General features: G+C 35.4%; 2 protein-coding genes across 2 annotated transcripts in view; one reads left to right on the forward strand and one right to left on the reverse strand.

Moving 5' to 3' along the window:
- LOC136027380 (tetratricopeptide repeat protein 36 homolog) overlaps positions 1 to 13,307 on the forward strand; it is a 30,998-nt gene extending 17,691 nt beyond the window's left edge. Inside the window, exon 4 of the mRNA XM_065704566.1 lies at positions 8,507 to 13,307. Within this exon, the coding sequence (XP_065560638.1) occupies positions 8,507 to 8,608 (102 nt within the window). The 3' untranslated portion in view covers positions 8,609 to 13,307. The remainder of the gene's footprint in view (positions 1 to 8,506) is intronic.
- Positions 13,308 to 15,236: 1,929 nt separating this feature from the next.
- LOC136026778 (adhesive plaque matrix protein-like) lies at positions 15,237 to 25,717 on the reverse strand. Its single transcript, XM_065703478.1, has 2 exons — positions 25,653 to 25,717; positions 15,237 to 16,148 (listed from the first exon to the last, which is right to left on the reverse strand). Exons 1-2 carry the CDS (start codon positions 25,667 to 25,669, stop codon positions 15,272 to 15,274), a joined length of 894 nt encoding a protein of 297 aa, XP_065559550.1. The 5' UTR covers positions 25,670 to 25,717; the 3' UTR covers positions 15,237 to 15,271.
- Between the last annotated feature and the right edge of the window lie 1,233 nt (positions 25,718 to 26,950).

Here is a 26,950-nt window from a genome sequence, read left to right on the forward strand (position 1 = left end):
CTTATTTTCAAATATCTGTAAGGATACAGATTCCAACTATAGAACTTTGTTATTACATGCAGAAGTAAGATGGTTGTCAAGAGGTCAAAGTTTAAAAAGATTATTGTTATTAAAGGTCGAGATCAAAATATTTTTAACTGAACGAAAATATGAATTTGCTGCTTTTTTTCAAAATGACTTGTGGCTATCCAAGCTGTGTTATTTGTCAGATATTTTTGCGAAGTTAAACGTTCTTAATTTGTCTCTTTAAGGTAAAAATTTCGATATATTTACTTCAAACGATAAAATTGAAAGTTGTATTAAAAAGATCAGCATTTGGAAAAGTAGGGTCGAAAGAAATTCGTTCGAAATATTTTCCAGTGTCGACAACTTTGTAATTGAGAAAATTCATTGTAAAACTTTTATTGCAAAAACTATTGTAGATCACTTAAAAGCGCTAGAAATACAGTTCCGGATATATTTTATATTAAATATTGATTTACAAAAAATAGTTTGGATTCAAAAGCCGTTTTGGATTTGCTTAAGTGAGATTGATCATCTGCCACTTAAAGCTCAAGAGGAATTTGCTAAGCATTCGTGTGACTAAAACTTAAAACTACAAATACAAAAAAAGCCCTTGACTGAATTCTGGATCGGAACTAGAACTGAATTTCCCACAATCGCCGATATGGCGTTAAATGTACTTCTGCCATTCAACACCACCTATTTATGTGAAGTTACTTTCTCAGCTTTAACACACATTAAATCTCAATATCGTTCAGCGATAAAAATGTTGAAGAGGTCTTACATCCAGCAGTTTCAAACATTACGCCAAGATTTCATTTGTTATGCAATAAAAACAGGCACATCCATCTCATTAAATTTTTAACGTAAACTTTAATTTAATATTTACCACGCAACTACTTGGATATATTCGAGAGAATTAAGACGGTCAGAATCGACTTTTGTTTTTGAAACTATAATAAAAACATTTCTATAACATTTTGTGCAAATTTCAATTTTAGATTTTTATATGTTTCAAAGGATAAAGGATAAAGATCCTCCCGAGCCATTGCTGGCGCATAAGGCGTCGAATCGACATTTCAGTTGCTGGGTGTTTTTTACAGGGACAAGTAGCAAGCTTGTCGCCCAACCTTGCTGCGGCGGGGTATGTTTCAAAACGAATTCTAAATGTATATATTTTCATATGCATATGTATATTGTTACCTAATAAATATATAATCAAAAAATATTAATTTATTTTTCTTTTATATTTGTTGGGGTCGTTAAGAAACTCGTAATCATTAATGGGGTCGGGAATTACAAAAGTTTAAGAAGCCCTGCCATACACTGATATTTATCCTTAAAGTTTTGATAATTTTTTATGTATGAAAGTAAAAAAGTGAAAACATTTCAAACGTATTTTGTCATCAGACGTATTGTACCTCTTATCAAGTCCTGGAATTTTCAACTTAATACAATTAGCCATTGCTATGACATTGCTGATGTCTTTTGGTAATCTCTTGAAATTTTCTTCTCAATGCTTTTAGCCCTATAAGTAGTTGCAATAGAAATAGTAGTAGTAGTAGTAAATGTAGCAATAACAGTAGTGTGCATATATTGCCTTTTGGTGACATGATCTTCCCCTTTAAGTATTCTCTGAAAGTTTTAACTTAATACCCAAATCAATTCTTGAGATATGCTATTTTGACAATGTGCATGCACATAGCACATTTCGATTTAGTTCAAATTCCCCCTTAATGCTGTAAATGGAGTAGTGTGGTTGTAGTGATAGTAGTTGCACCTTTTTGATAATTTGTATACACATAAAGTGTTTTAATTTAGTTCAACACTCCCCTCAACATTCTCTGAAAGACTCACCTGAATACCCTTCGTCTTCTTGGAAAGTAAAGTTCAAACATGTATACCTTTCTCAATAACATGTGCTATGTGTAAACAATGAACGAATTGCCTAACTTACAGCCCTTGTCCTGAGGACTATGTGGAGTTTGAAATCTCCAATACTGTACCTTTCAGCAATGCTGAACAGAATAACCCTCTTAAAATTTTGATTGGATATCTTTTGGGGAATGATAGGCTTGGGGGGAGGGCTGACGTCCCTCAATTCATTTTTGACTCTTAAAAAGGGCAATAAAAGTTCCGAATTCCAATCAAATGAGCTCCAAAGTTTAAGCAACTACCAGTTCCATAAAAGCCTTATATGCCCTGGGCATAACTTAAAACCCTTGCCCATGAGCTCTGGGGGATTATGTCCGCCCTAAAAAATTTTTTTATGATTTTTGGACTTTTGGTAACAAAATGACTATCTCACCATTTCAGTTGAATGTGTTTTGAGAAAAGAGGATGTCAGGGAGGAGGGGGGCTAGTTGCTCTCCATCATGTTTGACTTTTAAAAGAGAACTAGAACTATACATTTAAATCAAATGAGCCTCTTGTAAAGTTCATACGACTCCCCCCCCCCCGCTTCCATAAAAACCTTATATATCCCTGGGTCATAACTTACAATCCTTACACCCCAGACTCTGTGATTTTCTGTCTTACATGATCTTTGGACTGTTTTGAACAAATGGCTTTCTCAAAATTTAATCGGATGCATTTGTGGAAATTAAAACGTGGGGGTGCCTAAAATCACTTTGACTCTTATAAAGGGAACTAGAACATTTTATTTCCAATCAAATGAGCCCCCTCCGGAGTTTGTACGACCACGCTTTCCATAAAAACCTTATATGCCCTCGGGCATAACCTATAGCCCTTTAGCTGAGGGCTCTGGGGGGATGTCATCCTTTAAGATATAATTTCCAGACTTTTCAACTACGCTGAACAAAATGGCTATCTCAAAATGTTGATTAGATTTGTTTTGGGAATTGATTGGCTTGGGGAGGGGCCTTGTTGCCTTCTAAACACTTATGACTATTAAAAAGGGCCCTTTCAATTTCCAATCGAATGAGTCTTTTATGAAGTTCCTACGACTACAAATGGCCATCTCAAAATGTCGAGCAGATGCATTTTGGTAAAATACGAAGTATGTGGGAGGAGGGATCCGCCCTCCAATCGCTTGGTACTAGAACTTCTGATTACCATTCCACTGAGCTCCACCGAAGTTTATGCAACCACCTCTTCTGTAAAAATCTTATATCCCCAGGGCATAACTTACAACCCTTGCCCCGATGGTGGCGGAGGTGTTGTCATCCTCAAAGACACGGTTTCCAGACCTTTTGACTACACTGAACAAAATGGCTTTCTCAAAATTTTGATTGGATGTGTTTGGAGAACTGGTGAGTGCGTTAGGGGTTTAGCTCCCCTCCAATTCCCAATCAAACGAGCCTTTTTCGTAGTCTCTAAGACAACAAACGGCCATCTCAAAATTTCTTTAAGTTTCATTTCTGGAAAATACGAAGTCTGGGGGGGGGTATCTACCCTCCGATCACTCTGAATCTTAAAAAGGGCACTAGAACTTCTGATTACCAATCCAATGAGCCCCTCCGAAGTTTATACGATCACCCTTTCTATATAAACCTTATATACCCCAGGGCATAACTTACAACCCTTGCCCTCTGGGCTGTGGGGTTGTCATCCTTAAAGACATGATTTCCGGGCCTTTCAACTACGTTGAACAAAATGGCTATCTCAAAATTTTGATTAAATATTATTTATGGAAAGGGTGGGCGTGGGAGGGGTGTTAGTTGTCCTCCAATCACTTTCGACTATTAAAAAGGGCACTAGCTCTTTCAATTTCCAGCCGATTGAGTCATTTTGAAGTTTCTACGACAACTCCTTCGATACGAAGTGCCCTAGTCTAAAACCAAAAAAAAAGAAAAAAACAACAACAAAATAAATAAATGATACATTGTGCCTCCATCGCTCTTTACTTAGGCTGTGCTATTGCGCTGCCTGTGATTTATTTAGCCGGTATGATAAAACTGTGTTTTTCTCTGAACTTTTGTTCGAACTTTCAAAATGTTTCCCCGAGCTTGGAGGGTCTAATGCTTTAAAAATGCCTCTTCCGCTTTTGTGCTCACTTTATGCTCTTATAGATGTTTATCTCTTTAAATCTGTGTCCTTCCTAAGTATGCATTGGTATGACCATACTAGATTAGCTTTTCGGGGCACTAAACCCTCGAAAACTGACTTCCGTATTTTCTTGAGGCTAAAATTTTCCTTCAGGGCTGTGAACAGGTAGTTTCATTCTCAGTCATCCAAGTTTCCTTCTTTATTTCATATAAGGACATTAAAGGTATTTCTAATGACATCAATATGGAAATCTTTAGTTGAAAATCTTGTCATCATTAAACTTTATGGAAATTTGAATATGTTTACTGTAATATTTAAGCTAAAATTACCCCAGTTTCCAGTCATTTCGCCGTGTACAACGTTTAGAAAAAATGAGAATAAACGAATAAATTGTTTAGTATAATTATACTTATGAACATAAGGGCACACGTTGTAAATCTCACCTTTCTCCAGTTGCCCAGGGGCGGCATCATTTTTCAGGGGAGTGATGATTATTCCAACTACTTGGATTTGGTACGTCTTGTTGTATTTTTTGCAATAATTACGTGGTTGGAGTCTTTAAAAAAATATTTGGAAGGATTATTCACACCTTGATATCCCCTTTGTGTTATATTTATGTCATTCCCCTTTATTCTGCATAAAATTGACCCTCAACAATTCGGTAATATTCCCAAGAGTTCGACAAGCCATTACTTAGTTAGTTTGCTTGATAAGATTTTAACGCACATAGATGAACGCTGGGTCATAGATGAACGCTCATCGCGATTTACCAAAAGAAAGTATTTGATTTGATCTGCCTTAGAACCCTTATCCGCGAGCTATTGACAAATTTTAATGTTGTTCATATTTAGTAAGAATAGTTGCGAATTTTCTTTTAGGTAAAAGTAATAAAACTAAGTAATAGTATAAATCAACCTATTCTGATCCCCAGCCAATATATTGTGGAGTTCCCCAGGGAACAATGTTAGGCCCTCTACTTCTTTTGGTTATGGTAAATGAGTTGGCAAATGATGAGTCGGATTGCTTTATGTTCGTTGATGATCTATCCGTACTGGAGCTAGGTAAAAAAAATAAGTGTTTCAAGTGAGGCAGAGAGAATAATGGTGAGTTAGTCACGCCAAGCTGAGGAGGGCAAAATGATCTTCCGTCACGAAAAGTCGCTCACATTAAATTTTTTTTTTCTGAGGGACAGTTCATCCCTTTTTACCGAATTTATCAGGTGTCTTAGGTGTCAAACTCTTGGAAATATATCTCACACATGACCTGAAGTGGTAAAAATAGACACAGGAGATGATCAAAAGGGCAAACCTGGGTATCCTTTCCTTAAAACTTCTTGCTCGTCATGGTGTCCCAACCCCCCACCTATTGCGTATTTTTCTTGAATTTGTCAGACCGCTGGTAGAATGTGCTTGTCCCGTTTGGCATTACGGCCTGACTTCGGCCCAGAAGGACCGCCTAGAAAGGACCCATTACCGAGCTCTTCTGGTTGTGTCTAAATCTCCCAAAGTCCCTTATTGCCCCCTTTTAAGACAATTTTCACTTACAACTCTTTCGACACGCCGTGATGAATTTTGTTTTAAATTTGGTGTCTGTTTTTTGAAAAATCCGCGTGAAATCCTCCCCCCTGAGTACCTCCCTTCGTGCCAAAGGCTCCCGTGACATGTAGCTCAACCGGTACTAAAAATTCAGCCGGCACCAGCACGGCATACGCGGTACGCAACTAGTTTTGTTCCCTCCGTCAAGATTTTCAATTCTGCACCCACTCGTCAATAATTTTATATATTTATTTGCTTTAGTTCATTATTCTTTTATTCTTTATATTCGTTTGACTCTTGTTTAGTTTGAATCTGTGATATTTCGAATCAATGTTTAATTTTGTATGACTATGGCTATGGCTTTAGTTTTCATGTGTTTTATATGTGTAGTGCCTTATGACAAGAACTGCCGCTGATCGGCATGGCCGTGAAAGGTGTTGAAAAATAAAATCATTTTATATTGTATATGTTTGCAGACTTATGATCACCCTTACTGAAAGTGGCTTTGACACAAGTGTACCTGCTTAGTTGCGCATTATTCGCTTTTTTCTTGTGAATACTGACTTACGAACTGTTTTCTTTTTTTCGGTGTTATTAGTAACTTATATTTTGCTCATCTATATTCTGGTGCTCTTTTATTCAAGGATATTTATTTACCACCACTTCGGGAATGCGGTAATCATAAATTTTAATTCATTTTCTTTGTAATTTAGCATCTGCTATATCAGTACCATCTGAGTCGATAATGAATGTGAAATAGGCTCTCGTTAGTTCCAACGTTTTAATCTGATCGGCCTCTATTGAAAATTAAGGTGTTTGTAACAGAAGTGCTAGTTCTGTTTGAAAAACTTTCGTGCAATGAAATAATAATGGATCTTCTTTATCTTTGCCTTATTGTTTAAGATTTACTTAACGAATGTGATTATACATGTAGCGAATAGAACCGATAGACTACTTGAATTACCCCTACTCCATGCCTACCAACCTCAATTCTGCCCTAGGATGGATAGATGATAGACTATCCATCAACAAGTCAAATTACTTCATTTTTATACAATTCTGAAAAAAACTTATGTCAGCTTTGCCTCTCACTCAGGCTATCTGTCTTTGCTTTTTTTTTCCAATTAGCCATGGCTCTCAAGTTTTTCATCACAGTCCACCAAATTGATTTCAAAAATCAATCGGTCGTCCTTTTAATTCAAACGGTTGTATCGTCCTAGTCGAGTGGTTGAGGCGCTGGATTTGAAATCCTTTGTCCGAAGGCGGGAGTTCGATTTTTGGCGTGGCCGGTTATTTGGTTTGGGACGGGGGTCAGTGGCGTGACTCTGTAATATCAGTCAGAGTCGACCCAGCTCTAATGGGTACCTGGAGAAATCTGGGAAAGATAAGCAGGAAGGGTGTGCGACAGCACAGGATGGTTTGCCCCCCTCCTATTGCAGTTTTTGCCTGAAGGGCCCTGAAACGGAGATCAGCACCGCCGGTTTGGACTTTAAGGGTCTAGTGCCGTATCCTTTATCTTTACCTCCTATCTAACGAATGTGATTTGTTACAACGAATAAAAAGGACGGTCTTTTATTCATTGATAATGCCTGTGTTGTTTGCATATGTATTTTCTTTTCAAAAAGTGAAGGATCTTTTTTTTTTCAGCCATAGTTCACACATTAGCATTGACAAAGTAAAGAGTTATATGTCTCCATTTTATGTTTTTTATTTTCGGCCTCAGTATATTGAACAAATTACTGTTAAAAAATCGTAAATTCCTCCTTCAATTGCAAATACTGAAGTGCCTTTTTCTATATGACAAAAATGGATAGAGGGCAGTCAACCCCCAGGAGCCCCTTAAGCCCCACAAAACATCGGACTAAAATTTCAAGATAAACCCATTAGTCAGAATTACTGAGAAACATCATAACATGTCTCTGGGGCCGAAAGGTTGCATGTAGTCCTAGAAGCAAGGGCATCGAATCTTTTTAATGTCTCATATGACACAGTAGTCATAGATACCTTTTTTTTTTTAGCAGAAATGTGGAAACATTAGACTGTTTGAATTCTGAAGAACTAGCTGTGGTCATTCCAATATTGTTTTCAGTATTTTATGAGTGAAATGCCAGTGCTCCCCGGTGCTTCAATGTCAACAGACATTGAAAATCAAAATAAACTGTAAGGTAAACTGTGAGGACTGAAGTAAAATTGCACTCTTCCCCAAACACAACATTTTTCTCCTTGATTAACCCAGACAGTCAAAGCTAATACTACTAAAACAACCAATTGGAAAGAGTACCAATAATAATTTTCAGTTTTTATTTAATATTTCCGAAGACGAAGCTCAAAGTTAATAGACATTAATAATCGTTTCAGCTTTATTTAATGTTATAGTGAAGAAGCTATTAAATTGCAGGATTGTTGACCAGAAGGTCAAATAGTAAGTAACCAAATAAACTCTATCCGAAATTAAAAAGGAAAGAAACCTCCTACGGGAATGAACAAAATAAAATTTGGTCTTCGCTTAAATTCAACAATAATAACATTTAATATCTATTAGTGCTATGGAGTTCTGACTAGGGTTCGATACTACAATTTTGTTGAGTAATTGACAGTCAAAGGCTTATCTGACAAAACGTCTTAGATGACTTGGTGTTTGGGTTATCTTAACCTGAGAACAAAGAATGTTATTGAGGAGAGAAAGCTAATTCACAGGGAGTGCAAAAAGAAAGCTTATACTTAATTCCCCATTTTAACAAATCTCTTGTTGACTTTTTAATTTCTTCACCTAAGTTAGAGAAAGGTCATCTTTTTAAATTGCCTCTCCACCAAGATAAATTCATGTAGTGGCATCTGTCATAGGCCCGGAACTACTAACGAGCTTGTCTGTACCTATATTTATTAATATTAATTTTTTTATTTTCATCTGTACGAATAATCTGTATTGCTTCTTTTTTACCTTTCTTTTTTTTCTCTAGGTTGCCCAAATGAACCCATATGCAGCCATGTGCAATAAAATGCTTCACGACATGTTTACCAAACTGAAAAATGGAGAAACTGATGACGCAGTAAATCAATAATTATGTTGTAAACTTTTGTTTTCTACTAACGGGCTGTGGGTACACATAACTTTGGGTTGAAAGGCTTGTTAAAAGGAGTGTAGCCGACTCCAAAAGTGAAGTTAAAATTATATATCGTTGTTTATTTGTGTATATTTCTTGTTACTGTTTTCGCCGCAAAACGCCAAATAATAACAAATCTTTATCCTTTTACCTATTGGTGGGATCTGCTTTTGTCTTTTCTTTTTCGGGTAGAATTCCAGAGCTGATTTAGTATAGTTATATAATGTACAAACAAGAGAAATAATCAAATAAGGCTTTAATTGCTTTGGGAAGAATTGGTCGCAAGAAGAGTACTTTAGTCTATCATGTCTTTTCTGCCCCTGAGAAACCCTTGTGATCTCAGGTTTCTTAGTGTAACTTTACGGTTAGGAGTCTGATAAATATAGAGTGCCTTTACATTGAGATTAGCAAACCGACATAGCTGGGATTCTGATCGGAGCTTCATGGACAAGAGAATTAACTGACTTGGACAAAATACCACGGGAAACCTTTATGCCACAATTTGTTCTTGGAATTTTCAGATAAGTTACTTGTTAAGATTATGCTGACTTTCAATCATACACTAACAAAACAAATTCAGAAAAGAAAATTTTTTCCCTTACCAAGCCTGTGACAGACTGTATATACGAATATTTCCATATGACCAATAGACGTCTTCAGCGAGAAAGAAAAAAGGCTACTGGATATATTGGGGATATGGCCAAAATCTGGAAATATGATCAAAATCTCGTATATATGGATTCAATCGTGTGTTTACGAGTTTCCTTGCACTTTGAAAGCTAAACTATTCAAGTTAGAAAAATGAATTTTTTTCACAAAATAGTCTTGAAACATAAGAGTGGCAGTAATCGACATTTGTTCCAAAGGAAATTCAATGAATTAAGAATCTAGAAAGGATCATGATTTTTATAGTGAGAATGTAATGACCCAAGTCCTGAGAAAACCAAACGAAGAAAGGAGATAGCAAGCGAACTGTTCTTAAATTCTTGACAGACAGAGTTGCCGACCAAAGCAAGTGGGATAAAACCATAAAAGCCATTGAAGCATGTATACTTGCTGGATAAAGACCGCTTTTCCTGGTATTCGTACAGAATAATTCTTGACGTTTTTGAATAATTTCCCTTTCTACTATCGAAATGTTCCCATTGCTACTGTCGAGATTATTTCCACTTTTTTTGTCGCTACTTCATGCTGCGAAATTGTCACAAGTACATATAATATTTGCCAGCATTAGTAGGTCTATAAACACAGTTTTGTTATCGTCAATAAACTATCAAGTTTCTATGGTTTCTCTAAACGATTTTGGGATAGTGTTTATCTCAAAATTATAAATAAACATTAAGTTTCGAATGAGTCCTCTGGGACAAAGACTACAAGGAAACGGGACGAATTGAACATGTTATATATGACATGACGTGTTTCGTGTATAGTGCTCCAAAGAATACATTTTTTCACATTGAATGGCACTTTGTGCCATTCAATGTGAAAAATTTCTTTGTGCATTTGTGCCATTCAATGTGAAAAATTTCTTTGTGCATTTACTGTTGTGCTATTAAAGCAAATTTATAAAAAATAACTAGATGTAAACATTAGCTGCCAAATAAGCCCTTCGTCATCACTACAATTCTTCAATGGACTGCTAGCATCAGATCAAACACGAGAGAGACATCAGTTCTACCTAAGCTAAAATACGGTTTCTTAGAAAACCTCTGGTCAAGGGTTTACAACTATGACAATTTTAATTGTATGTTTTTTATTTATTTTTGCTGCCGTTAACGAGAGTTTTTACCTCTTTTTAAAATTTCCGACATTTTGCTTTCGTAATCATTTTTTACTCTCATGTAACCTGAGAAATAGTATCATTCGCGAATCAGCTTCAATTGGTATTTCTGTTTCATTAGACAATTGGTTTTAAATTCAGTTTCTATAAGGGATTGATCGCTCATTACTACGTTGGACCTCTAGCCGCCACCATGATTCACTTACGCTCAACTGTGTTTAATTTTAGATCGTATTATTACTATTGTAGGTTTCTCTCCATAATTATGGAGCTTGAATTTCGACTGAACCTGGCTACTCTCCTGTTTTCATGTATTGGATGATGTTTGCCATTTTGATGCACTGATGAGAGGGATCCCAATTTGACAGGCTTCTAATATATCTTATTATTCTACTGATTCTCTTGCTCATACGGAGTGGCTACCTCCCCCAAGCTATGCCGACGGATTTCAAGCTAATGAGCTAAAAGTTATTTTCTCTTACACAACTCTTTTTTTAAACTCTTAATTTGACATCTTATATTTTTTCTGTGTTGTTGTCGTTGTTGCAATGTGAAATAAAAAAATATATTGCTCGAATTAGAAATCGTTTTCAGTAAAGTGCAAATGATGCTCTGGCTTCTAGAAGGTTGTAGCCCTACTTCAGTTTACGTTGATGAATCGTTTTATGATTCATTTATTGATCAGAAGCAGAATCTATTGTCTCTATGTTTATATGGTTTCAGTGCAGCTTAAACAAGCTACATGTACTTTCAATGAAGTCTTTTGTTTACTGTAGTACTCATTTCATAGGCCAGTAAAGGACAATCGATAAAATCTTCCGTTTTTCTTGGAATTAAATGGGTCATGTAGCCTAGTTCAAAGACTATAGTCTACTGATATAAAAGCACACTGATATGTTTGCTTTTGACACGGGACTAACAGGAAAAAAATTACAAGTACCGCTGTCATTACAGTGCTACACAGCAAAATTAGAAATAATTATTAATAATTTAATGTGTTTGTCATTATTTATTGGTAGAATCAGAACTTATAGCTGAAAGACATTTAAAGAATGAGTTAGTTTTCTAATTTTAGTAATTTTATCTAGAATGAATGATACGACCTCCTTTCACATAGGATGCCAGTGAGATTATTATTTTCTGGTGTGGAGTCAATTTACATAAATATAGGGAGGATGGCATAATGTATTTTTCAGAATCTATTGGGGAGGATGTATGTATATTTTCAAAAATGTTTCATAACAATAAACATTAGTTTTTCTAATAACAATATTTTTTTTTCTTTTTTTTTGAAGAAGGCATACGCAGACTATCAAAGCATTATTTGTTCATTGCATTTGTTACCAATGTTGATTATTGTCTTCCTTAACTTTTTGGTAAAAAGAGTTCTCTTATCTTGGGCCCAGTTTAAAACAACAGTACAATAAAAAGGTTAAATACGACCAGTGTTTTTTTTTCATAATTTGTATTATCAATTTGCTAGATGGTGTTAGATGTTTTAGCTCAAAAAGACAATTTAAGTTTCCTTTCTTGCCAGTTGCTCATATTTTGGCCCTGTAACTATTGTTCCATTTTAGTTTGATGTTTTAGTGTTTTATTAAAATATTTCCGTCCAGACATTGCTTTGCAGCCTTGTTTAGATTGATTGTTTTAAATACTTAGAAAATTTGCCCAGTCCTATGTATAGTGTTTTCTTTTCGTAACAACCAATTTAGTGTTGATTGCATAGAAGCAAGAAATAGTAAAGCATTCATACTTCTCTTGGTCATTTCTTCGCTTCATTCATTATTCATAAGCAATACTTAATATTAATACTATTTTGACTAGTTCATTGTTACCTACTTTTTCCCGGGTAGGTTAGAAGGCTTGGGACCTGCTACCAACCAGGTCTGTGTTTTTATTATTAATGACTGTATCCGGTAGACTTCAGGGCTGTTCTTGTATTTTTTTTATTCAGTTAAATATCTAAATTGCAGAGAAAATGTTTTTAAAAATTCTGTCTTTCGATTCTACAAAATGCAGTCAAGCTGTAGAAAAAAATATTGGCTTACCTCGTATTTGCTTATTTAATAGAATTTTTCTTCGTGCCCAAACGTTTGCATTGAATCCTCCAGTTGAATGGCTCTTAAATTCAGTTTATCTTTTGTCTCTAGTTCAAGGATTAAATTGAATAAAAATGTTAAGACTAATCTAAAATTAGCTACGTCACTTGCTTCTTTATAGTCAATTTGATCTTTAATTGACTATATATATGCTGTTGGGACCTTTAGGCGTAACAGCGACAGTATGCACACAAAACGTTATCCTAAGCATAGCTGCATGCCAGATATCCCCCCCTCCTAAGGAAAAAACTTGCTTGGTAGGGTACTTTAGACGTGTGAAAATGTTAGATACGATCTTTAAATGTAACAGCGTACATTTAACACGTGCCTGTACATTTAAATGTTAAACGTCCCAATATAATAAGTGTAGACGTATGCGTTTCCTTTCATTCTCAAGAAACCGTTATTCTTAAAGTGGACTTTAAAACCGTTATTTGTAACATACGTTATTCAGAAATATTTTCATCTGTTTTGGCATACAACCCCCCCCCCCTCCCCGAACAAAAAAAGGGACAGGATAAAGTTCGCTTGAAAGTAAATCCTTTTTCCGAAAAGTTCGTAAAATTCGTTGAGTTGCTTGCTTTTATTTTCGGGTTTGTCTGTTTTTCGTTTTAAGAAAGATTTTCATCTCCTTTGAGTGTGCCATTTAATTTCCATTTTGAAAACCAATTTTGTTTTTTGAATCTCTGGAGCGTTAATATTTTTTTACACAAATTATGCAAAGGTTTAAGGGAATCATTTTTATATCTTTTTACTAATACAGATTCTTCCTTAATGGTTATTCTTTCTTCTAGAACGTTCTTAGTTAGTACCGGGTTTTTTTTTTTTATTGTTAGCTGTAGTGCAATCCTAAAAATGATTATGATTGTACTTGCAGCCGGACCAGGCGTTTTCTGTCTCACCTGGAACCAGATATTCAAATGTCAAGTGAGAATTTGTTTAACCGGGAGCTCACCAGACTTACGGCCGTTGAGTTTGCAGTCACACCACTGATCCCGCCCAAAAACCAAGGATTGGCGACACCGGGACTTGTGTCGTCACTTGCTCAGCATTCCGCCTACTCGACTAGGGTAGCTCAGAATTTATCATCTAAATCAAGGAGCATTTTTTGAACGTTTCATGAATGCGTCTTAATGCCAATGTCACTAGGTTAGAGGGAATATTACCTGTTAATGGGTATGTGTTTGGAATATACGAAGATACGTTGATCCAGCAGAGAGAAAAGTTGTAGGTAGAATATTTATCTTAAAATTAAGAAATATGTTTAAAAAAATAACATTTTGTAAATTGTTTTTCTGAGAAGCAAAATTGACGCATCATAATTTTGAGGGTCACATCTCAGTTAGACAAGTATATCTGGGATGAACAACATTTTAATCTGTGCATCTTAACAGAAGAAAGTCGTGAATGTTGGTCAAAGATTTACATAATCTTTGTCGATTTCAAGAAGGTCTTTGACTCTGTAAACCAGCAAAGCGATTTTTCCGTCAATGGATGATATTGCAATGCTTGATTCCTACAAAAAAAGGCTCTAAGAACTACTGGATGGGCTGAGACAAAGAGCTGAAATGTCGGTTTGAAAATAAACGCCAAAAAGGTCAAATGCATGGCAGCCTTCCACCCCTCCTTAAATATCAAATTTGGAGACCAGGATGTAGAACAGGTAGTCTAGTTTAAATACTTAGGGAGTATAATCGAAAATACTGGCTCAACGGCACAATAAGTTTCAGTGAGAATCGAATTGAGAAATGGCACCTTTAACATTTCGAAAAATATGACGATGCCGAAATCTGTCCCTCCACTTGAAACTTCGGCTTTTTAACAGCAACGCGCTGCCTGTACTCATTTATGCTTTGGAGACGTCTCACCTAAGCAAACAGCAAGAAAAACGAACTCCGCTTTCGAAAATACATGCCTCTAAAGGCTATTGGATCCAGAAAGTCACAAATCAGTCAATAGGAGATGCCCCTAGACAAACCACTTGTAATCGATGTCATAAGAGTGCATAGATGAAGATACTTAGGACATGCCCTACGAATAGATTACCAATGACCTACGGATGCTGTCCTTCACTAGTAACTAACAGGCACTCCCCATTGAGGAAGGCCCAGGAACACACTACGACACAATTAACGGACTGACCTGCGCAGCTTTAGCTCTTTTTTCCAACCCGAGTGGGAAGACACGTAGCTGCAGCAAACCAACAGGATGATTGGAGGCTCTTCCTCTATGCCATGGCGGAACAGGTGGAACCAATGTCTAAGGTAAGGTTGTAAATCGGTTTTCTATAAAAGTTAACATATTTCAATGTGCCCAAAATAATGAAACCTATTTTCACACTGTTTTAATGCTTTTGTAATACTTCCGTTGTGTTTTATAGGTATCAAAACATATTTCCATTTCTTATAAAATTATAAATATGTTTTAACATGACTTCTTATGTAAGATATATATATATATATATATATATATAATTATATATTATAAGAAATAAGATGGTGCTTCAAAAGGTGAAAACCCTTTGTAATAGTCAGTAACAGACTTTGATTTCGCTTACTCGAAAATTACTGCCTCTGTATAAATGGATTGTTTTCAGATTTTAGATCTCATTTTCATTACCTTCTTCATTACGGCTAGTACGCTAAGCACTTTGAAGTGCATGGAGAAAATGGACACATTTTAGGAAGAAGTCTTATTTCTAAAAATTAATTTATTAATAATTTAATTAGACATACAGATTCAGTTATTATAGCTATAAACTTGAACAGGTCTTGCTTCACTATATGCTGGGTAATGGGGCATATCAGCGTGATAGGAGCGTTGATACCTCGGTGAATATGGCCTCATTTCTATGTATGTTGGCTGGTATGTCATCTGTTGAGGATAAGACTGCACTGGAGGAGAATAACTGGGTGGTGGCTGATAAGGTGAAAGATATGACTGATAAGGAGGAGGTTGTGGCTGATATGTTGGTGGTGGCATATAGGATAGTTGTGGTTGATAGGGATTTGGAGGTGGACGAGATTGCTGCTGAGGATGTATCGGTGGAGGATATGAAGGTTGTTGATGCTGACCAGTGTTCGGTGATGTAGACAGAGTTTTTGGCCGTTGTTGCCGTTGGAATTGTTTCCGGCGACTCGATCCAGGTTTCTTCGATTTACTTTTAATTCTCTTGTTAGACTTCCTGGAGTTTTGTAAGTTTGTTTTAAATAAAGATTCGTCTGGAGGATGGAAGGTTGATCCAGCTTTTATCCTCGGGTATTTACTTTTATTTTTTATTTTATTCGCTGGAACAAGAGTTTTACATTTTTCTTTTTCTTTTGGATCAACACCAACACTCTTCAACTCTTCTGGCTTTAAGAAGCAAATTTCCTCCAATGTAAGGTCAACTGTTAGATTTTTAGTCGGCGGTGGCTCTTCTGGACAACATCTTACAAAGTTATCATCACTACAAACAGGCTGAATTCCGAAATCTCTAATATCTGTATCAATTGATCCAAATTCATGATCCTTCTCATCACATTCTTCAAGACATGGACATACTTCATCGTCTTCTTCGCCTGTTGCTGGTATAATTTGGCATAGTGCCAGGAAAAGCGTAATTGCTATTTGTGTCCTAAAAAAAAATACAAAAATTATTATAATTAAAGCGGAAAGGAATAATATAATGCCATAAATGGCCAAGGGTAATGCTCATAGCTATAATAATAAAAAAAATCTTTTTTCGTTCTCTTTATCACATTGCAATAATATGGGTATCGCCAAAAAAAATATACTAAAAAAAACAGATGGTGAGCCATCACCTCGACTTCAGGACACTGTTTTGTAACGCCTGACATAGTATGGCACGAAGGAGTATAAAAATTTGGTTGTACCCTAATAGTTGTACTCGAGTATGTAGGCGGGTACTCTAATAATTTTGTTTCCTCTTTCAGAGTTGCCGACCTTTTTTTGTGTGCGTGGGTCCCTAAAGTAAACGGAGGCAGGATAATATTAGCTATTGCCAATTGATATACGCAGTCATACTTTGGAAATATCTGGTTAAATTTCCGGGGAGTACAGGTCTGATTCTGGTGATAAGATGTTCGTTTCGTGCCCAAATATTCAGGTTCGGTGTATTGTAATAATCTTTTTAATGCATTTTTGAAGAGCTCTCGAGAGGCGATTTTAATACATTCCTGACGGATCTCGAGAGAGTCATCTTGTCCTCCTCAATTTTTGGTGTGACGTTTGTGAATGAATGAAGTTACTTAGAATGAATGATTGTGAATTATATCTCAGAGCGGAAAAGTAACATGTGTTTTCGTCATTCCACATAAACTTCACAGACTCTTGTGTGAATAGTTTCTCGAATATTAAGTTTTTTCTTGTATTCTATCATGTTGTGCGAAACAATAAAACTTATCATCTACAAATTTCTAAGATTTTTGTTATTCATAAAAGATATACTCTGTACCGTTTTTCTCTAAAGTTATAAATGGGCACTAAGCTTCAGCATCAAATGGTTCTTTGATACAAGCTAAAACGAAAAAAGAAATCCAATTCAGAACAAATTGAGTACAGATTAGCTGAGAAGAGGAAAGAATCTATTCTTTTTTACTTCGATTTTGGAGGCTTCATACCCTAATATATTCGAAATACAGGTCTATTACAATGGACCTGTACATATATTTATCATTATTAAACCAATACCCTAATATAGCTAATACTCTATCTTTTCAGTTGTAGCATCAACTCACAAAAATCTAGAGGGGTTAAAAACGTTTTTTTCGATTTGGGGATGCAATTTGTTTTGTTTTTTCTTAAATTTTATTAATGAAAATACAAAAAAAAATTTCAATGAAAGTCCCAAAAATACGGTATTTTCTAGAATCTAGGCGGTGGGGACAACACCTTGGTCTTGGACTTGTGTCCCCCTGTTCCCCTCAAATGACGCCATTGATTTTCAGTACCTTTAAGGGTTTTAATTTCTGCATCGACTGAAGTATTACAGCAGTAGCTGAAGTGTTATAACAATATCATATTTCCCTTCATGATGACAGCGAATTGTTTGACTTAACCGTTTTGCTTTGTTTTTATCAAATTTTACCGAAGAGTTTTCATGTTTCTTGATCTCAGATGCGTCTTATCATTATTTATTGATGGATATCTTAAAGTCACGTAAAATTATTTTTTAATATAACAAAGAATATCTGGAATTCTTCTATCGTTTTGTTTTCATTTATTAGGATTATACAATACGAAATATTGCTCGAATATATACATTGACTGCTTCGCAGATAAAGGGCACCCTCCAAGGGGAGCAGGCAGTCGATGATTTTTCCTGAAAATTAAGGCTGAAAAACAAGCTTATTTCTTTTCCCTTCTTCTTTCTACCTATCAGACTTTTTTTTTCGTAGTCACCTTCTTCAATGAGCGTGAATAAATATGATGACGCATAAATGAATTTGAACAAAACCGGTTTATTCTTGGAAACCAAGCTCGTGACACACTTGCGGGGGATGATGAATGCATCGATAATTTTTCGTTGAATTATCGCCCAAGCAAATATGTGAATTCGAATAATCTTTATGAATATTCAAAACCTGTGAGTGCAGAAAGAGGGATCGTTTCCTGGAATTGTCAAGGTCTTAGAACGGCATATTCTTCTTTATGTCAAATTTTAAGTTTTTTAGATAAGAAGCCGTGCATTGTAGGCCTATGTGATACATTTGTTTCTAGCAAGTCGCTACCCTGGGATTTTTCTTTTCCGGGATATGTTTGCGAGCGAAGAGAACGGACAACCATGGAGCCCGGTCTATGCCTTTTGATTAATTAAGGTACCCAATATTGGGTCAGGGATGGCCTTTCCCTATGGCTCGAAGGTAGGATCGAAACCCTTTTCATCGAAATAAAAAAAGTAAGGGGGAAAATTTGACTTTAGGATTGATTTACAAAAATCTGTCTTGTCATAATAGTTTTTTTATGGATGAATTTGAATTTTTATTAGATAAAATTAACAATGAAAATAAAAATAAATTTATGATGGGAGATTTTAATATTTATTTACTAAAAAGAGCGAATAGCTCAGATTTTGTTGCTATGATGGTGTCGCATGATAGTTTTCCTCTTGTAACTAGTCCTACTCGGGTTTCGCATCTTGCGGCGACCTTAATTGATAATTTTTTCGTTAATAGTGGATAACTTGAAAGATTCCAAGCCGATGTGATTGTGTCCGACGGGTTGGATCACCTCCTTTTAATAAGTAAAATAAAGCTGAATCAGTCGAAGGAAAATAAACGAAATGAAAGGGCTTTGTTTTACCCTGAAACGAAAAATAAAAACCTAAAGAGTTTTGCAAATATGATGGATGAAACAAATTTTTAGCGTATAATAGATGAAAAGTGTCCAAATATAGCATATGACCTCTTCAGTGAGATAGTGACAAATGTAATGAATGAAACATGTCCCTTGCGAAGAATAAACCCTAATAGAAATTTTTCGAAGAAACCATGGATAGCAAAAGATATTCTAGTTTCAATGAAGGAGAAAAACCAACTTTATGTGAATTATTTACAGGATCATTCAGATGATAGTTTTATAAAATTCAAAAAATTTGAAATATTTTAAATTCAGTAAACCGGAAAGCCCAGAAACTTCATTTCCAAAACGAACTTCATGAGAATCAAGGGAATATGAAAAACACATGGAAAATAATAAATAAACTTTTGGGTAATTTTCATGGTAAGGACAAGTTGAGAGCCATGGAGACGACAGAAGGTCGTCTTACTGATTTTCAACATATTGCTGAATTTCTATTTGGTTATTTTGGTAATGAAGAGAAAAGACTTTGCGATCAAGTGTGGGCTAACCTATGCACATCTGTGAGTTTTGGATCTGTTTTTGAAAGGCAGTCTACAAGTGAGAATTCCGTTAAATTTGCTAGAAATTCGGAACGGGAAGCGGCACAATTTCTGGCTACGATAAAGTCAATTTCTAGCGGGATGGATGAGTTTTTGCTGAAACTCATAAAAGCTGCAAAATCGAGTGTCTTACCTGTCTTGACGCACCTCATCAACCTTTCTCTGGATCTTGGAGTCTTCCCAATGGCACTAGAGATTGCAAAGAGTGGTTTCTCTTCATAAAGGAGGGAATAAAGATCTATCTTTATTCTCTCATATTTCTCTTAGTTATATGAGAAAGTGGTACATGCCCAGTTAAGCTATTATATTGAAAAGAATAGAATTCTATTGGAAAACCAATCTGGGTTCAGAAAAGGGCTACCTACGGATATGACAGCTCTGAAATTGGTAAATTGGATTAATCATGCATTTGAAGCTCGTCTCATACCGGCAGCTGTGTTTTTGGATATGAGAAAAGCGTTCAATACGGTCGACCATTCAGAGCTTTTTCAAACTCTTGACCCGATTGGGGTGAAGAGTTCAAGTCTTGAGTGGTTTTCATCATATCTACACAATCGGTATCAGATAGTACAGAATGGATAATTTTTATATTCAAAAAAGAAAATAAAGTGTGGGGCCACACAAGGGTCAATCCTGGGACCCCTCATTTTCACCATTTTTATTGATCAAGTGAAGCATTACCTGTTGGAGACTGGTGTTATCCTGTTTGCAGTTGACATTTTGCTCTTTCTGGCTGCGCCTTCGCTTGATGTTTTGTATAATAAAATTCATAATGCAGTATCTGAATTTCTAACTTTTTCTCAACAAAATTTTTTAACCCTAAACTTTTCTGAAACTTTTTTCATGTTATTTTTGAGACTTTCTTTAAGCGTTGGAAATGATCAAATCACGGTTCGAGGAAATGTAATAAAAAGAGTAGCAACAGTGAAGTATTTGGGGTTTTTAATTGATGAAAACCTGTCGTAGAAAAACCGCTCAAGTACGATAGCTGAAAAATTAAGCAGAAGTCATGGGGTGATGCAAAGAATTAAAAATCTAGTCCCAAAAAAGATTCTAAAAATGATTTATTTTTCTATATTTTGTATATATATTAGCTACGGATGCTCTGTATGGGCGAACAATTTTGTAACATGTTTCAAAAGAGTACAAAAACTTCAGAAAAGCGCTGTAAAACTAATATTGGAATTTTATGATTCTGGTGAGGTTCCCGGTCATGAGGATTTTAAAAAGAATAAGTTAAATGGATGTATCCTAAACTCGAGATTACCAATTCACAATTTCCTCGTATAAATATTTGAATCGCCTTCTCACCTCTGCTTTTGAAAATCTTTTTACTTTTATTAGAGACCATCATGATCATAATACAAGAAAAGTTGATAACTTAAACCTTTATTTTAAGAGTATCACTCGGGCGTCTTTTGTGATTCGGCATTATGGTCTCCATGTCTGTAATATATTGCCCGAGTGTGTGAAAAATACGCCTAGTCTTCCGGCCTTCAAGTCACGGGCAAAGAAGTTTCTTTTATTTCGTGAGTGATTTTGATATGAAGCCCGCTCCATGCTGCTATTCTGTTTAAGGCATTTCCCTGATTTTTTTTGGCTGTTAATTTTTGGTTTTCTGTCTTCTTCTTGTCTTTTCCTCTTTCTTTTTTTTCCTTTCTTTCTTCATCAGTTGAGTTTCTTTTGTGTTGAGTAGCGTGATATGAATGTGGTTTTATTTAGCTGAGGGTGATAACCTCGCTTGCCCTTCCAAGCTTATTGCCTTTCTTGGCAGACGAATGGTGAACAGTGTTTGTTTTCTTTTTTAATAAATGTATACCATATCATATATTATGTCATGCCTTCCAGACTATCACAAAGCCCTTAGTTACAGAGGCTTTTTTTGCAATTTTTACTTTTAATGGGCGAAATTTCATCGCAAAAACAATAATTTTTTTTTTTTTTTTTTTTTTTTTTTTTTTTTTTTTTTTTTTTTTTTTTTTTTTTTTTTTTAGTCGACACTATGGCTATATTTGACTCTTAGGCTAAAAGGTTGTTGACCACTATTCTAACAGAAGGGTGCTTGGAATGGGATAAAAAACATTTTACACAATATCAGGAATAAAAATGCCTTTTGATGTGAATTGCTATGAACAATAACATCTTCAGTTTTAATGTTTTGAAAGGTGATCGGTAAATAATACACTTGCAACTTGCTACTAGCTATATTTTTAGCTCTAAGTAATTTTTCAGTAAAGCACATGTAAAACTTTAGCTTAAAGAGGGGGGAGTGCGCGCATATACAGAATAAGCTCTGTACGTTTAAAGTTTCAATGTCACTTTTTGCGACATTAGAGATTTAAAAATTATTTATCAAGGTTAAAGAGGAAAGTAGGGCTCATATGTAGGATCCTTGGGGGACACATGGGATAGGAGCTCTTTGAAACACGAAGTGGTAAATTATACGAACCACTTCTCCTACCATCGTTCGTGCAAATGTGCCACATGGCACATATGTTTTCTAAGGTAAAATAGCTTAAATGAAAAATTATTTCAAATAAACTATTAAGAAAAGTACGATCCCAACGAGGAGTCTGAGCAACTACTGCATCTTTTAGTTTGTTTTTGATTTATTCTTGTAGAACTGCCACAGCTAGTTTTTGTTGTATCACAGGTAGCAGTAATTCAGCGTTCTCTTGATAACTTTAAATGTTTAGAAAACCGTGATATGGGTAAATATCTCGGGAAAATTTCAATGACGTAAACTTTGGGAGGCATCCCCTCGTGAAGGTACGGTGCTAAGCTCAAAATTTACAACGGAAACCATTGAAAATCTTTATATTTAAATTTAGATGAAGAATAAAAGCTAATTTTCTCCGAAGATTTGGCTGCCCAAGACAAAATGAAAAGCAATTGCAATACAGTAAAAATAAAGAGTATATTAAATGAAATTTCGCTTACGTACCCTTATGAAAAATAATATATGGATTTAACAGAAGATCTTAATTTTAGAAAATGCTGATGAAGATCAGAAGGTTTGAAAAAAGCCATGACCCCCCTAAAGAGGGGGTTAAAATTTCGAATCCTAGTCCCTAAAACACAATGCATATTTATATTTTGCATGAGAAATTAGAAAAAAAATCCTACTATAAATGTTTTCAAAAAATGCTCAAATCAAAGAAAAAAATCTATTTGAAATTCACAAGTGGGTTTGATAGTTCATATCAAGCACCCTTAAAAATTACTTTCAAGGCCTTACAACTTTTGACTGCCCCTCTTCCGTTCTATATACGTGCCCAGTGAAGTCAATTGACGAAAATGTAGGGGTGGATTTATTTTTCAGAATCTAGGGAGGGAGTTATTTCGTCGTTTTCCCAATTTTTTCATTAGAAATACGAAAAAACGACATGTTTCAATGGAAGTACAAAAAAAAAATCGAGATCTAGATGCCAGGCTTAATAACTCTAGGAGGACATTGATTCTTCTTCAGTGGCTATTTTCTAAAAAGTGAGTTATGGGACTTTTTCGGGAATTTATTTCAGAGGACGAATTAATATCCATCGATGAGGGCACAAAAAAGCGAAAAAACAGAAAAATCTTATGAAAAATTATCTGCATTATTATATGGTTGCTAATGAGTTTTAAGCCCTTTCCCTAGCAATTGTTCAGGGGTGTAATTTGATATGGGGCAGGGGAGCAACTGCCCCCCGCAACCCCAGTTTGTCTCTCCCTCTTGATGAAATTTAGTTTCTTCAAAATTTCTTATAGGATAAGCCTGCATATTTCAAGCATCCAGAGAAACTGTGAAATTTTCCTTTAAATTTATAAACAGGTTATTTTTCATTGTCATTTTCACTTGATTTGGGAAAATCAGCTCCAACTTTACACACACACACCCAGGATTTTGGCGAAATTATACCACTGCTTGAATTGTGGTCGATCCAAATCGCATTTAGTACTTTGCTCCTCTAAGGTGTGCATACTCTAGGAAATTGATACTTGCCCATATATTTTTTTTATATTTCATTAAATTGAAGTGACAAAATTTCGCTTAAAAATGTGTTAGCCATTCACAACAACCAAGTTACAATTGTATTTACTAACAAATATAAAGGGGTTTCCGTGACGAGACTTGGTGGCAAAAAGTACCAGTCGCGAATGAGTCAGGGCATCGAAAATTATACCAACTAGTCGTCAATAATGAGAGAAAAGCAAGTTATTAAAATACTGGTCATGATTCCATCGTTATAATCATTTTTTATGTATAAACTAGCGTTAAATAATTGGTTTCAGGCATTCTCTTATAATGTTTTGAAAAATATTATTAATTTTATGGAAAAATCAATAATAATATGAAAAACTACAATTACTACTAACAACTCACTGCAGTACCAAGCCGCCTGAGGCCAACACAGCTACGCATGCTTCTCCTCCATTCCAATCTATTCAAAGCCTCCCTCTTTATACCCTCCCTGGAAGTTCCTATTTCCCTTAAATCGTTCTTTATGACATCCTCCCACCCCAACCTCAGACGACCTGCTTTCCGTTTAGCCCTAGACATTGGCCAAAAAGAGCAAGTAACATGAAGAAGAAAAGACAAAACAGGAGGTTTCATGAACGCAATGATATGAAATTAGTTCCAAATCTCGCTAGGCAAGATCACTTTCTTCTAGTGTTCTGGAGTCGCTTTCCAAGTCTGGTCAATTCTTTTCTTCTCGCAAATAATGGTCTAGCAATTTATCCACTAATCACGAACAGGGTTCCCACCCGGTAAAACAAAAACACTAGATTCTTGGGGGGAAAATCACTAGAATTATAATACTCTTTATCATTGTCATTAATAGATTTTGTTTCTTTACCAAGTTCTATACAGACGCACCTACAGAAAGAGGGTAAAACTACTCCCCTAAATGTGGAAAATTAGATTGACGTTTTGTTTTTTCTCAAGCGAAACCCTTGAAATTTGAAAATACCATTTGTATCTTTATGCAGAGAATATAACAAAATATTTGCTTCCTCCCTGTATTTTCAGGAATTGGTACCATTGGCTTATACCCCGATCACTGAAAATTGTTTATCTGTGATCTAATCAAAATATTTGCTTTGTATTTATTTTTTTCTTTGTCGATTCAAAACCTCAGTTTTTCCCCCAGAAAATATAGAAACTATTTTCGTTTTACTCTATTTAAGCTGGTAAAATTGCTGGGACACCAGCCACAATTTTGAAAATGACCTTTTTGTATTTTAATGGAAAAAAATTGTCTCACCCTTCACAGATTTCGATGAGCATCGGTCTTATTGATTCTTTAATAAAAAAAAAAAAGTGCTTGTTAGTTATACGGAACACACCCAGGAAGTAAAGTTATGTTAATCCTAATAATTAATGCCAAAACATGATGAAAATATAATATTTAAGTTTATACTTAATAATATAATATAATAGAACAAAAATAACTAGCTAGAAGAATATCAGGTGCTCGTGTATTATTCAGAAGACACTCAATAAGTGAGGTTAGGTTCTTTCGTAAAACAAACTACGATGCAGGTACATTTTAATGAAATATTTTATGTACAGAGGTGATTAGGTTAGGTTAAGTCAGGTATATGATGTAATGCACTGCAAATACTCAGCCCGAACTTTTGATAAAGCTAATGAAATAAAACAAAATATGATGAAAATATAATACTTTATAAGGAAAATTGTAAAATTACGACTTAGAATGATGTACCCAGAACACAGAAATGTCGTTCAGAATCGTGTTAAATGGGGGTGTTCCTTCTGCTTTTAATGCCGCCCGCCACATGTACTCTGGCAGTCTTTGGCAACCCCCTAATCTTCATTTCAAAATCCATGTTCAGACACTATCTCTTATCACTATGCATAGCAAACTAAATTGAGCGTAGCTATGAAACCGGATTTTCTCAGGAAAATTCTTGTGTGTGTTCTGAATTGAACTGAATCAATTGAATAATGAACAAGTACCAAGTATTTGGTTAAAATGTACCTGCATCGTAGTTTGTTTCACGAAAGAACCTAACTTCACTTATTGAGTGTGTTCTGAATAATATACAAGTACCGAAAATCACTTGACAACGTAAAAAATAACTAGAAACAGTGATAAATTACTAGGGGTGGCAACCCTGATTCACGAATAATGGAAATGGACTATGGAAAACCAAGCAGCTTCGTTTTCCAGGTCACTAAAAAGGCCTCTAATAATGCTGGAAACATTTGTTACCTTATAGATACTTTCATATTACTCTATCCAATCCCCTCTATAAAGAAACTGACTTTCAATTTTCTCGGAGTTGCTTCTCTGATTGACATCATGAATAAAAGTCATGTTGAAGTGTGTTGCAGCTTCCTGAACTGTGGTTTTATTTTTTGTGCCCTAATTCTTTGACAGCTGATTAGATATCTGACAGCAGCAGCCAGATTATAAAAGAGATATTTGCAACTTGTTCCTGGTACATTTAAATAAACAAAATTTTTCGTGGTAATTCTTCATCTGTTAAGGATTCCCACTTATCCATCCTATTGACGGGAGATGATAACTAAAAAAAACAATGCAGGCCATATAGATGCGTAGTAGCGTTGACTGAAGGGGGGGGGGCATTTTTTCCAAGATTTTCCCTCCAGATTTTGGAAAATGTTTTTTTTGTATTTTCATTGAATTTTTTTTGTGTTTTTATTGGACGAAATTAACCTTCTCCCTTAGATTCGGAAAAATACATTTTTGTGAATTGACGTCACTGCCTCGACGCAATAAAACCCCGTTTGCGTAGCATACTGTGTTATGATTTCCATTGATTCTTCGAATCCAGACACACTATCAAACACCATATAGAAAGTGTACTTACCTTGGATGGGTTTACGAAAGTCATCTGGTCATTTAAGATTTTTTTTCAAAATGATCCTTGAGCAATCACGGGTGTATTTATTTGGTCTACTTTAGTTTGAGACAGTCAAATTGATTATTTGTGACCATTCTCTGACATATTTATCAAACAGTTCGTGGTAACGAACTGTAGTAAGGAGCGATCCAGCTCAATAGGAACCAAAACTCTAAAAAATTGAATTTTGATATCAATAGCTACATCAAAAGAATCGCATTTTAATGCTGATTTTAAATATATAAGTTTCATCAAGTTTAGTCTTAGCCATCAAAAGTTACGAGCCTGAGAAAATTTGCATTATTTAGGAAAATAGGGGAAAACACCCCCTAAACGTCGTAGGATCTTAACGAAAATGACACCATCAGATTCAGCGTATCAGAGAACCCTACTGTAGAAGTTTCAAGCTCCTATCTACAAAAATGTGGAATTTTGCATTTTTTGCCAGAAGACAAATCACGGGTGCGTGTTTATTTGTTTGTTTTTTTTTGTTTTTTTTTGTTTTTTTTTTCCCCAGGGGTCATCGTATCGACCAAGTGGTCCTAGAATGTCGCAAGAGGGCTCATTCTAACGGAAATGAAAAGTTCTAGTGCCCTTTTTAAGTGACAAAAAAAATGGAGGGCATCTAGGCCCCCTCCCACGC

This window comes from Artemia franciscana, chromosome 5 (assembly GCF_032884065.1).
Source record: "Artemia franciscana chromosome 5, ASM3288406v1, whole genome shotgun sequence".
NCBI lineage: Eukaryota > Metazoa > Arthropoda > Branchiopoda > Anostraca > Artemiidae > Artemia > Artemia franciscana.